We start from the raw sequence: 12903 nt of genomic DNA, 5'->3' as shown, positions 1-12903 counted from the left end.
ATACAGGCCCAGAGCCATCAGACGCTCTTCATGTGACAAGACATTCGTTCCTGGAATCATTTTTGTGAACCTCCTTTGGACCCTCTCCAGTTTCAACACATCCTTTCTAAGATAAGGGGCCCAAAACTGCTCACAATACTCCAAGTGAGGCCTCACCAGTGCTTTATAAAGTCTCAGCATTACATCCTTGCTTTTATATTCTAGTCCTCTTGAAATGAGCGTAACATTGCATTTGCTTTCCGCACTATGGACTCGACCTGCAAATTAACCGTTAGGGAATCTGCACAAGGACTCCCAAGTCTCTTTGCATCACATTTTTTTGTATTTTTTCTCCATTTAAAATAGTCAACCCTTTCACTTCTTCTACCAAAGTGCATGATCATACACTTCCCAATACTGTTCTCCATCTGCCATTTCTTTGCCCATTTGCCTAATCTGTCTAAGTTCTACTGCAGCCTCTCTACTCCCTCAAAACTACCTGCCCCTCCACCTATCTTCATATTTTCTACAAAATTTGCAACAAAGCCATCAATTCCATCATCCATTTCATTGACATATAACCCAAAAAGAATCGGTCCCAATACAAACCCCTGTGGAACACCAATAGTCACCGGCAGCCAGTCAGAAAAGATTCCCTTTATTCCCGGTCTTTGCCTCCTGCCAATCAGCCACTGCTTTATCTATGCTCGTAGCTTGTAAAAGAGCCTCATGTGACACCTTGTCAAAGGCCTTCTGAAAATCCAAGTACACAGCGTCAACTGATTCTCCTTTGTCTATCCTGCTCATTACTTCTTAAAAGAATTCCAATAAATTTGTCAAGCAAGATTTTCCCTTGAGGAAACCATGCTGAATATGGCCTAGATTATCATATGTCTCCAAGACCTCATCCTTAATAATTGACTTCAACAGTCTTCCATAGAGAAGACTGATGCAAACAAAATACATATTCAGTTCATCTGCCATTTCCTTGTCCCCCATTACTACCACTCCAGCATCATTTTCCAGCAGTCTGCTATCCATTCTCACCTCTCTTTTACACTTTATGTATCTGAAGAAACTCCTGGTATCCTCTTTAATATTATTGGCTAGCTTACTTTTCTAGTTCACCTTTACCTTCTAAATGACTTTTTAAGTTGCCCTCTGTTGCTTTTTAAAAGCTTCCCAATCTTCTAACCTCCCACTAATTTTTGCTCTATTATGTTTTCTCTCTTTTGTTCTCATGTTGGCTTTGATTTCTCTTATTAACCATGATTGTGTCATCTGTCTTTAGAATACTTCTTCCTCTTTGAGATGTTTATATCCTATCTGAATTGCTTCCAGAAAATCCAGCCATTGCTGCTCTGCCATCATCCCTGCCAATGTTCTTTTCTAATCAATTTTGGCCAGATTCTCTCTCATACTCCGCTATAATACTGATACATCTGACTTTGGCTCCTCCTTCTCAAATTTCAGGGTGAATTTGATCATATTATGATCACTTTCCTCCGAAGTTTCTTTTACCTTAATCTCTCTAATCAATTCTGATTCATTGTGCAACACCCAGTCCAAAATAGCTGATCCCCAGGTGGGCTCAACCACAAGCTGCTCTAAAAAGCCATCTTGTAGGTACTCCAGAAATTCCCCCTCCTGTAATCCAGCACCAACCTGATTTTCCCAATCTACCTGCATATTGAAGTCCCCCATGACTATTGTAACATTGCCCTTTTGGCATACATTTTCTATCTCCAGTTGTAATTTGTAGACCATATCCTTACTACTGTTTGGTGACCTGTATACAACTCACAACAGGGACTTTTTACCCTTGCAGTTCCTTGGCTCTATCCACCATGATTCAACACCTTCTGACTCTATGTTACCCCTTTCTAATGATTTGATTTCACTTTTTATCAACAGAGCAACGCCGGCCCCCCCCCCCGCCTTCCTCTCTGTTCTTTTGATGCAATGTGTATCCTTGGACATTGAGCTCCTAGTTATAATCTGCTTTCAGCCATGATTCAGTGATGCCTACAACATCATACCTGCCAATCTACAACTGTGCTGCAAGTTCATCTACCTTATTCAGAGTACTGTACGCATTCCAATACAACACCTTCAGTTTTGTACTCATCCATTTCGATTTTGTCCGCCTTTTGCATTGCAACTTATCCTGCTGACTGCAATTTTGCCCTATCAATAGCCTCGCCTCACTACATATTGCCTTTGTTTGTAAACCAGCTACCTCATCTTCAGCACTATTATCTGCCTTTCCTACGATACTTCTTACATTGAAATAAACGCAGCTCAGGACACTAGTTACACCATGCTCAACCTTTTGACATTCAGAATCCCTGAATGAACTGTCTATAATAATTAAAAAAGCCGAGAAATGATCTCAAGTCAGTGACTGTCAATGGAACTGGTCACTGCTGATCAGCCGAGACCTCCTTGGGATCTGAGGCTATCCCCTTGGCAAAAATGACATTTTTCCAATTTCACCTTCAGACCAGTCTCCTCGAGGTGCTGAACCACAGTATCAAGCCTCTCCAAGTGTTCCTATAAAGTCTGTGAATACAACAGAATATCATCCAGGTACACAAGCATAATTTGGAAGACTAAATCATTCATGGTTGCCTACATGAACCTTTGAAAAGTCACTGGCCCATTGCAGACCCCAAACAGTATGCAAAGATACCCAAATGGACCAAACGGGGTTGATAAAGCAATCGTATACCTATCACGCTCCTCTATCACCAATTGGTGGTAACCACTCACGAGGTCTATTGACAATAATAATTGTGCTCCCACAGGGCATCAAAGCTCTCATCAATATACGGGAGCGGGAATGCGTCCTTTTTAGTCTTAAGTTTCAGTCTCCGATAATCTACATACAGTCTTAAGCTACCATCGGCCTTCCGTACCAACACTACAGGTGAGGCATACGCACCATTGCTCTCCTGAATCACACCTTTCTTCAACAACTTTGAGATGTGCTCTTTCACTTCACTGTGCTGATTGGGTGGAACGTTACAGTACGGCTGTGAAATGGATTCGTCATCAATTAACTGAATTTCATACTTGATCTTATCAGTGTACCCAAGGTCTTCATCTTCAGCTGCAAAGATATCCAGGTACTTAGCCAGTAAAGCTCTCAGCTGAGCTTATTGTTCTTCACTACCCCTAATGTTGAGTTTGTCTAGAATTGACTTTAACTTGTGGTTACTACTGTCCTCCTTTACACCAACTGTCACTTGTTCAATGCCAGCTGTGATCTGCTGAAATATAACAGCACATTGCTGACCACTATCAATGCACTCTACCTTTGATAGGATACCCAGCCAGGTCCTAGGTGAGAGCCATACGTCCTCTCGAGAGAGGCTTAAAATCTGTACTGGTACTGTACGACTACGAGAGTCAACGTGCATGGGAACAACTACAAGGCTTCCCGGTAGAGGGGTGTTAAGTGTCTTAAGTAACATTTTATGGTCACTACCAGCATCTCTAGTGGCCGTCCTAGCCACAGATTCAGCAGGTATGTGCTCAGTATCTTTTCCTGATACTCGAACTACTCGAACTACAACTTTCTTTTCATTAGAAAGCGCATTTGCACTTTCTGAAAAACTTCTCTCCAATCAGAGTCCAACTTTCCTTCTAGGGTCATGTCAAATTCTGCACAGACATGCTGTCTACATTGGCTTATAATGTTCATGCCTACAATGCATGGGACTGGTTGTTCAGTGCTAACAGGATCTCTGATGACTAGAAAGCCACAATTGGGTATCATCATGTCCATCAGTTGATCCTCAAGCTCTAGATGCCAAAGGTAAGGAATATCAAAGACCATTAACAGCTGTCGATCTAAACCAGCCTGCAGTGGATACCTGCTCCGTTTAAGTGTTCTCAAAAGAACTGCTCAGTCACAGTGCTCATTTGACCACCTGTGTCCAACTTTCACCTGATATATTAAGCTCAATGACAGCTGTAACTTCTAGTAGCATGTGCAATGCCTCTCCATACAGCAAGATCTTCTGCTGCTTGAGTCAACTCACCAATGGTTTTGCCCTGCTCTACGACTACTTTAAGGACATCGTCTAGAGTGACAGACTTAGAAACTTGAACTTTAAGAGTTGAGCACTGTGCCTGGCTACTGCTACACTGTGTCCTTTACAGTCTTAGCATTTCCTGAGGACTCTTCTCAAAACCACAGATGAGCTTCCTCTTGCACTTCTATCATTGAGGACTCAGGGTTGTTGTGCACAGATCTGTGGAGCTCTGCTAGATTATGTATTGCATTGAACTGCTGCTGCTAAGTTAACAAATTTCACGGCACATGCTGCTGATAATAAACCTGATTCTGATTCTAAGTGAAGGACCTCTGATGCCCTCTATAAATTGATCTCTTAGAACCACCTTCTCATTGGCCACAGCATCAGTGGAACACTTCAGTAGCAAATTAAGAGCTTGGGCTAGGGCATGTGAAAACTGTCTTATGTCTTCACCCTCATGCTGTTTGCAACTACAGAAGCTATGCATCAGCTGGGGTGTACTACGGTTGTCACTAAAAGCTTCCCTGAGACAGGTGAACAAGTCATCAGCCTGGTCTTCCTCAGGATCACTGCGCATACGTGCTTCTTCTAGAGCTGCACCCCTGAGCAGTGACATAATCAGGATCCCTGATCCTGGTCAGAATTGTTTCTTGCACAAAGCACCCTTTCAACTTCTTCAATAAGGTCATCGACAGACCTCCCATCTTTCTCAACATCCCCTGAAAATGGAGCAATGTGTCTTTCCCTTGGAATGCATACATAGGACTTAAGTTATCTATAGGTGCCATGGCTTTCTCATGTCTACTACACAACTTTCTAATTTGTTCATTCAAATCACATTCAGTTTATTCATCCTCTGTATGTAACGTTATGAAAACTCAAGTCTTTAAAGTCTCTACAACAAGCCTGGAAAGGGGTTGCTGACATCTCCTGCGAAAATCACGGTGACTTCACGGTCACAGTTCTACGTCTTGGTGTCAGTCCTGGATGACCAAGCCCAATCTCAAGGCTCTACCATGGTCTCCATGCAACACCAGGCAGGTTCTTCTTCCAACCCTCGGGAATGGCTGACCAGTTCTTCACCACTATCGAGTTATGTGTAATATCTTGTACTGCATACAAAAATGAAAAACCCTCTGAACTGGAACTACCCCACTCCGGGTACTAAATCTTGCAGCCTGGGAAAAATATATTGTACACTTAGGACAACAAATCATTTTTCGGATCTTTAATTCCTTTATCTGTTTTAGATGTTTTAATGCAGAAAGAGAGTATCAAAATAAAAACAACAAAATGAATTTTAGAAAACACAGCTTCTGCTGTTACAATCTCTGCTTAATTTCGGTCCATACACATGTGTATCGACTCACTACTTATGCAGAATTAAAATAAAACAAATACAATATACAAAACCAATATGGTAGTAGCAATCCCAAAAAAATACAAACAACATTAGAATCCCACCAACCCTGTACCTCATACACAACATAAAAGATATGAATAAATACATTTCATCAAGGTATACTCACCTTGGCACACAGACGCTTAACTTCCAAACATGTATAGGCGAGACCCTGAAATGAGTTCTCACTCACGCTACATGAACAGAGATTAACACATTCACATTTGGGCATGAAAACAATAAAGGAAGACGAAAGTAAACCTTTACAAAAACTTATTGCCTTTTAGTTAAAATCACTAGAAAGGCCAACCTACTAGGCTGCTAAGGGACTATGCACAACTATGCTATCCAGCGCCAATATCTTACTTCCGAAAATCTAAAGCATCCACACATAAAACATGTCAAATTACCAATATTCTGGATTTAAAAAACAATTTACATGGATATTTTCAAATATTATTCACCTATCCTCACAATACGACCAATACTTGATATTCCTTCTAGAACATTGTAACTCTTATTTCTACTTGGCACATGGATAACAACGTCACCCTTTTCTCTTAAAGGCACAGGCAGCTATTTTAGCATTACCAGGGTGAATACATAAGTGCACTTTAACAATAACAAATAATATTCAACAGTTACATGTTGTTGAGGGGGATGGCCGCAGGGGTACTCTGCACTGGCTCCTTAACCCTTTTCCCCTTCCTGACCTGCACCTTGGGTGTAACTACCTGTCTCTATGTCCTATCTGTCACCTCTTCAACCTCCCGAATATATAATGCACCCTCCTTCTTTACTTTTGTCGGACTAACTATTCTTGTCTTTGGATACTAACTCCATTTTATTTCTATTGTAATTTATGGTAATTTTATATCTTTGTTTCCTATAAGACAGAGATAATAAACCTGATTATGATTCCTCCACCTCTTCAAGTCCAGAGGCTGGAGGGATTGTAACCAAGTTATTTCCTGAACAGTTATCCTTGGATCAACAGACTTCTCAACTTTTTTTTGATAAAATGCAGTTAAGAAGGAAAATATAATGAAATAATGAAATGGTGGAGCTGACCCACCTCAATGAGCTGAATGGTCTAATTCTGCTCCTTTCTCTTCCTGTCTATGGTCTTACATAATTCCAATGTCCTAATTTGATTCCCAACAAGTCAGTAAATATCCCATAAGAGCTCTTTAAATCTGGGGTGTACAACAAACAGTTTACCTCAGAGCATTGACAAGCCTATAAAGAACTGATAGTAGCCACATATTTCTCCTGTGCAAATGTGCTTGTTTTGTGGTTTAAATAGTGAAGGAAAATTGATTCCTTTTGAAAACCTGTTGGTTCTGAGCTTTTCTCCATCAGGTTGATTGTAATATTCTGTATAATGTTTCTGGTAATATACTGTATAATGTTTCTCCAGTTACTACTGAAAGCCTAAGCTATTTGAATTTTGTATCCAAAATGCTTATCTTTTGGACAGTGATGCCCCAGCTTGCTGTCCCATTAATGCAGGGACTTGTAGGTCCCATTAATGGCTCTGCAACAGAAAGGCCTATTAATAGACAGTTAAGTCTCTGAAAATGAAATGATTTGTAATGAACTGTTGGTAGTGGTTCGATTAGATGTTTTGGTAGCATTGCTTTCTACGTCATTTGTTGTTATGTACAGGAAGGAGGCAGAAACTAATATCTTCAGCTAAGAAATGTGTCAACAAAGACTCCAGTCCGAGGTGTCAGGAAGTGTTACAATCTGCAGTGTAATGACACTTTATACTATAATTTGTATTTTTAGAACAAATTTGCTAAATTTATTCTGTTTCAATTATCCAAATCTAAGTTACTTTGCAACACACACAAAATGCTGAAGGAACTCAGTAGGCCAGGCAGCATCTACGGAGAAAAGTAAATAGTCAATATTTTGGGCCGAGACCCTTCATCAGGACTAGAAAAAATGATGAGAAGTCAAAGCAAGAAGATGGGGGGAGAGGAGGAAGAAGTACGGATAGTAGGTGATTGGTGATACCAGCAGAGGGGGAAAGGTAAAGCGAAGAGCTGGGAAGTTGATTGGTGAAAGAGATAAAGGGCTGAAGAAGGAGGAATCTGATAGGAGAGGGTAGAAGGCCATGGAAGAAAAGGAAGGGAGAGGAGATCCAGAGGGAGCTGCTTGGCAGGTAATGTTAAAGGTTACTTTGTAAAGCAGTGATCGATTTTCATATCAATGAGATGATCTTTGCATTAAAAACCAAAGTGTTACTGATCTTCCAGGAAAGATTGATCTCGGGTAAATTATGTTGTCAACAAACACTCACAATTCCCTTAATTCCCTTAATTATTGATTTGTTACTACTTGATAACAATCTGTATAGAAACAAGATTGTTGATAGAGAATACAGGTATTTAATGGTCCATTTTCTGGACCTCCATCTCTTGAATGATGAAAAGGTCTGTTAAAGGATGGGCAAAAAGATCACCTGACTGATAGCTTGCATGATGGGAATGAGTAACCGATTGAAGTCCATGATCCCTAGACTTTGAAAGAATGGAAAGTGATTTCATTGAAACATATAAAATATCTGTGCACAGAGTAACTGCTGGGAAAATGTTTCCACTGGCTGAGCAGTTTGAAATTAAAATTCAAAGGGTAAGAAATGAAATAATGTGACAATTCTTTGTTCAATTCTTGTTGAGCCCTGATGAAGGGTCTCAGACCAAAATATCAATTCTTTACTCCTCTCTATAGATGCTACCTGACCTGCTGAGTTCCTCCATATTTTGCATTACTCTGGATTTTCTGCATGTGCAGAATTTCTTGTGTTTTTAATTCTTTATGCATTGAGTTATGAATTCTTAGCATTTGTAAACCCAGAGGTTTCTAGATCTTAGTCATGAAATAGTAACCTACAATCCTTTGAGTACTAAAAATAACAAAATTATTAGGGGTAGTGTGAGAAGTTGAAGCTAAAATAGAAGAGCAGCCATAATTTTATTGGAAGGTGGTGCAGAATTGAAGCCTTTTCAACCAGAAGAGTTCAACTAAGATTTTGAAGATGGAACATTTGCAAACAGACTGTAAATGGAAATTCACCTTCAAGTTATATTACATTAAAAATGTAATGGAACAAAATTGTGCAAAACATTTGCATGAAGCAACATCAAGACTGAATCACTTGGTGAGTTATCAAAGACCTCAGATGCTATTTGTATTCTTCCTTTTGTACCATAATCTAAATTAGTTCACATTTCATTAGAATTTTTCATCTCATTTAAAGCTATTGAATCTATGAATTTTAATATTTAAGATTCAAATGTATTTCATTGCCTAATAATGTATAAACATCCTTACACTGCTTTGGTACAGTCCTTCTTGGTAGGTATCGTTGTACCAGACCCAGAAGCCACAGAAGTCTGGGCAAGGAAAAAGGGATTTGAAGGATCATATGGAGAACTGTGTAAATCCAAGGTATTTTTAATGCTTCTATAATGTGTATCTTGACTATATTACGTATTTAACCAGGATATTGCAAATCCAGATTTTTTAAAATCATGATATCATTATAGATTTAGACAGGACAGTTTTTACTGTACAATATGTTGATAAGATGACCTCTTTTGGTAGCAAAAGGTACTACACGATTCACTGTGCATTTCCACATCGATCACATTTTCTGTCGCTGCCTGCTTCAAATGTCAGTTATGAAAGAGAACTGCCGACACACCTAACAAAATGCTTTGATTAAATCCAGGGTTTTAAAAAAGCTATAATGGAGGACATGGTAAAGCTGGGGCAGCAGGCCGGCCTTTATTCATTTGAACAGGTAAGAAGTATAAACTGCTTTTTTATTTTCAAGATAGAAAATTTCCTTCTAGAAATGTAACATGTTTATCAGGATAAATTTGAATTGACATAACATTAATATGTTTTATTAGAATTTAATTTGTGTAATATGTTTAATTTAAACAATTCATGTTAATTATTTTACTTTACAATAAGATAGCATAACATTAAATTTAAAAAGGATAAATAACACCAAATACAGTTTTAATCCTTTAAAATCAAGGTTCATTACACCTTTACCGACATCTAAAATAAATGCCTAAAATTACCACACTGAGATGCATAATAGAAGTCATTAGAAATAGTGTTACCGTGTTTGCATTTATAATTTTACCAGTTCTTTGAAAAAATTAGACCCATACTAAATGCATTTTGCATTGGTGATGCCATCATGCATGTTATATGACAATATTGTGAATATTTATTCAATCCTTTAGACAAGATAAGAAAGTTCAAAGATTAAAGTTCCAAATAATTCTAATTGTCCGGACTTAACATTTACCTTTTTTATATTGCAGAATGAAACATCTGTGGCAAGATGTCTTTCTTTTGCCACAGCTCCCTTGAACCAGAATAAATACTAAAATAATTTTATCTTAAAGTATAAAATTAATCAAAAGTGTTCATCTGTTGAACAACTGTTGCCTAGGTACCACATGATAAATCAAACAATTACTATGAAAGTTAAACTGTAACGTGAGGTACAGATTTAGCACGTTAAATGATTTATTATGGGTTCTTTATACAGTTGATACACAAATGCAAACACTAACCAGACTTGGCAGCAGACAGTAACAATCTGCAGTTCTTGTCTGAATGGCCATCTGCAGGCCACTCATGCAGAGAGTGGCTTTTCCAGATTCTGTGAGATTTTATGCAAACATCCATAAGCAGAATTCAGAAGCATTTATAATCGCCTTGGATAACTTTGATGGTTTGTAATTTACTTCACACTGTAACAGACCTCTCTTAACCAACGGCATTCTTTGACATCTAGCCTGTCCTCACTTCACCTCATCCTGATTCTCCTTGGTAACCCCATAATGTTCCCCAGCCCTACATTTTCCTAACAAGTAGGATGGATAAAGAGGATGCAGTGGATGTTGTTTACTTAGACTTTCAGAAGGCCTTTGACAAGGTGCCACACATGAGGCTGCTTACCAGGTTAAGAGCCCACAGTATTACAGGAAAGTTACTAACATGGTTAGAGTATTGGCTGATTGGTAGGAGGCAGCATGTGGGAATAAAAGGATCCTTTTCTGGTTGGCTGCCAGTGACTAGTGATGTTCCGTAGGGGTCGGTGTTGAGACCGCTTCTTTTTATGCAGTTTATAAATGATTCAGATGATGGAATAGATGGCTTTGTTGCCAAGTTTGTAGATGATACAAAGGATTGGTGGAGGGGCAGGTAGTGTTGAGGAAACAGGTAGGATGCAGAAAGACTTAGGCAGATTAGGAGAATGGGCAAGAAAGTGGCAAATGAAAAACTATGTTGGAAAATGCATGGTCATGCACTTTGGTAGTAGAAATAAATGTGTGGACTATTTTCCAAATGGGGGAAAAAAATCCAAAAATCTGAGATGCAAAGGGACTTTGTAGTTGCCATGTTAGCATTAATTTCAAGAGGTCTAGAATACAAGAGCAAGGATGTGATGCTGAGGCTTTATAAGACACTGGTGAGGCCTCACGTTGAGTATTCTGAACAGTTTTGGGCCCTCATCTTAGATGTGCTGGCATTGGAGAGGGACCAGAGGAGGTTCACAAGGATGATTCCAGGAATGAAAGAGTTATCATACAAGGAACGTTTGATGGCTCTGGGTCTGTACTCGCCAGAGTTCAGAAGGATGTGGGGGGGGGGGTCTCATTGAAACCTTGCAAATGTTGAAAGGCCGAGTCAAGAGTAGATATGGAAAGGCTGTTTCCCATGGTGGGAGAATCTAGGACAAGGGGGCACAGCCTCAGGATAGAGGGGTGCCCTTTCAAAACAGAGGTGCATAGAAATTTCTTCAGCCAAAGGGGGGTGAATTTTTGGAATTTGTTGCCACATGCAGCTGTGGAGGCCAGGTCATTGGGTGTATTTAAGGTTCTTGATTGGACATGGCAACAAAGGTTATGGGGAGAAGGCTGGGAACTGAGTTTGAGGAGGGAAAAAGATAGGATCAGCCATGATTGAATGGCGGAGCCAGCTCAATAGGCCAAATGGCCTAATTCTGCTCCTTTATCTTATGGTCTTCTGGTCTTATGATTTCTTTCATGAGCACTGCAAAATTGACTCAAAAAGACACAATTCCAGCAACAAGTTCTTGAGGAAAGATGTTCTTGATTTTCTCTCTCATCATCTCTCCCTCACTAACAGCCACCCAGTTCTCACCCTGAATCTCTTCCTAAACCTGTTCAGTCACTTCCAAACCAACACCAGCCTTTGCTTGCCACCTTAATCTTACATGGGTAAACTGTACAGCACTGCTTTTTCACATTAGTTAACACACAAGAAGAATTTCAAATCCTCGGGTCAGACTTTTCAGAGAAGATAAACTCAAGCAAATATAGATCCTGGTCAGCTTTACAGTCGTAGATGGACTGGTAGTAACCTAGGTGAAGATCCAAACAAATTCTGTCTGTAAGCCATTCGATGTAAAAAGGACAGACCTGAGAGGCCAAAGGGGGATAAAGGAACATCCATAGATTATGCAATATTGATCATTGTAATTTCTTGGCTCGTAGGTAAAGAACATCTATCTCCACTGTGAAATGTTCTCAGTTCAAAATGGCCTCCTGACCCCAACATTAAAGTCCAAGAGAGTGGAAATGAGAAATTACTTCCAGAAACAAATTGAAGAGCTTTATGCTAATACTTCTATATGAAAATATTTGACAGATATCATGTTGGGGGGAGAAAATCTTGTGTTTGCTGTTTATCTTATGTCAAGAACTCATTAGGGACATCTGAAATATTCTTTCACTATATTGAGAAACAGTCATTTCTTCAGTCAACTGGAAGGTTATTTCTTGCTTAACTTCAAGATCTTTATGTAAAATAAAAAATTGACCTTTTTTTAAAGCTGCACTGTAATTGAGATAAATTTTGTATGTTCTTCAGCAATGAAATTTACTTTGTTTATATGATGGTATAATTAATAGCTTATAATTCTAATGTACATATTTTGTAAAAATGGGACATAAGAAGCTTCTAGGCTGAGGGTTAAGCAACTCGAAATGTCTCCCTTTAACATTTGTAAATCAAAAAATGTACAGGTATATGAATTGGTCTGTTATCTAAGAAACTTTTGCTGTATGAATTCATCAATACTTGAAGTATATGATTTGTGCCACACCTGAGCATATTCAGAACTACAACTGCATTTTTGTACTGAACTAAATTAAATATAATTTATCATTAATTGAATATGTATCATAAATATTCACGAAATTTCAGCTTAAGAAATATAGTGAAATTTAAAGAATCAATGTGGTAAAGGGAAGTCTCATTATTTGATTTGATGCACACAAAAAGCTGATGAAACTCAGAAAGTCAGGCAGCATCTCTAGGAATGAATAAACAGTCAAAGTTTTGGGCTGAGACCCTTCAGAACTGGAAAGGAAAAGGGAAGTTGCCATACTTAGAAGGTACAGGGAGAGAAAACTA

At 38.9% G+C, this 12903-nt stretch overlaps 1 protein-coding gene across 9 annotated transcripts in view; it reads left to right on the top strand.

Moving 5' to 3' along the window:
• Positions 1-12658, top strand: part of LOC140200515 (long-chain-fatty-acid--CoA ligase 6-like) — a 94000-nt gene extending 81342 nt beyond the window's left edge. For 8 of the 9 annotated variants that reach the window (XM_072263969.1, XM_072263974.1, XM_072263975.1 and 5 more), the window contains 3 exons: positions 8782-8883; positions 9167-9238; positions 11982-12658. In XM_072263969.1, coding sequence (XP_072120070.1) covers positions 8782-8883; positions 9167-9238; positions 11982-12122 — 315 coding nt within the window. In that variant the 3' untranslated portion in view covers positions 12123-12658. Of the gene's footprint in view, positions 1-8360; positions 8594-8781; positions 8890-9166; positions 9239-11981 lie in introns of those variants that run through there. The other variant, XR_011886647.1, reaches the window with a different exon arrangement.
• The last annotated feature ends 245 nt before the right edge of the window (positions 12659-12903 follow it).

The sequence above is a fragment of the Mobula birostris genome, chromosome 7, assembly GCF_030028105.1.
Source record: "Mobula birostris isolate sMobBir1 chromosome 7, sMobBir1.hap1, whole genome shotgun sequence".
Lineage (NCBI taxonomy): Eukaryota > Metazoa > Chordata > Chondrichthyes > Myliobatiformes > Myliobatidae > Mobula > Mobula birostris.
Note: the sequence above shows the minus strand (reverse complement) of the source record. Positions and strands in the feature narration are given on the sequence as shown.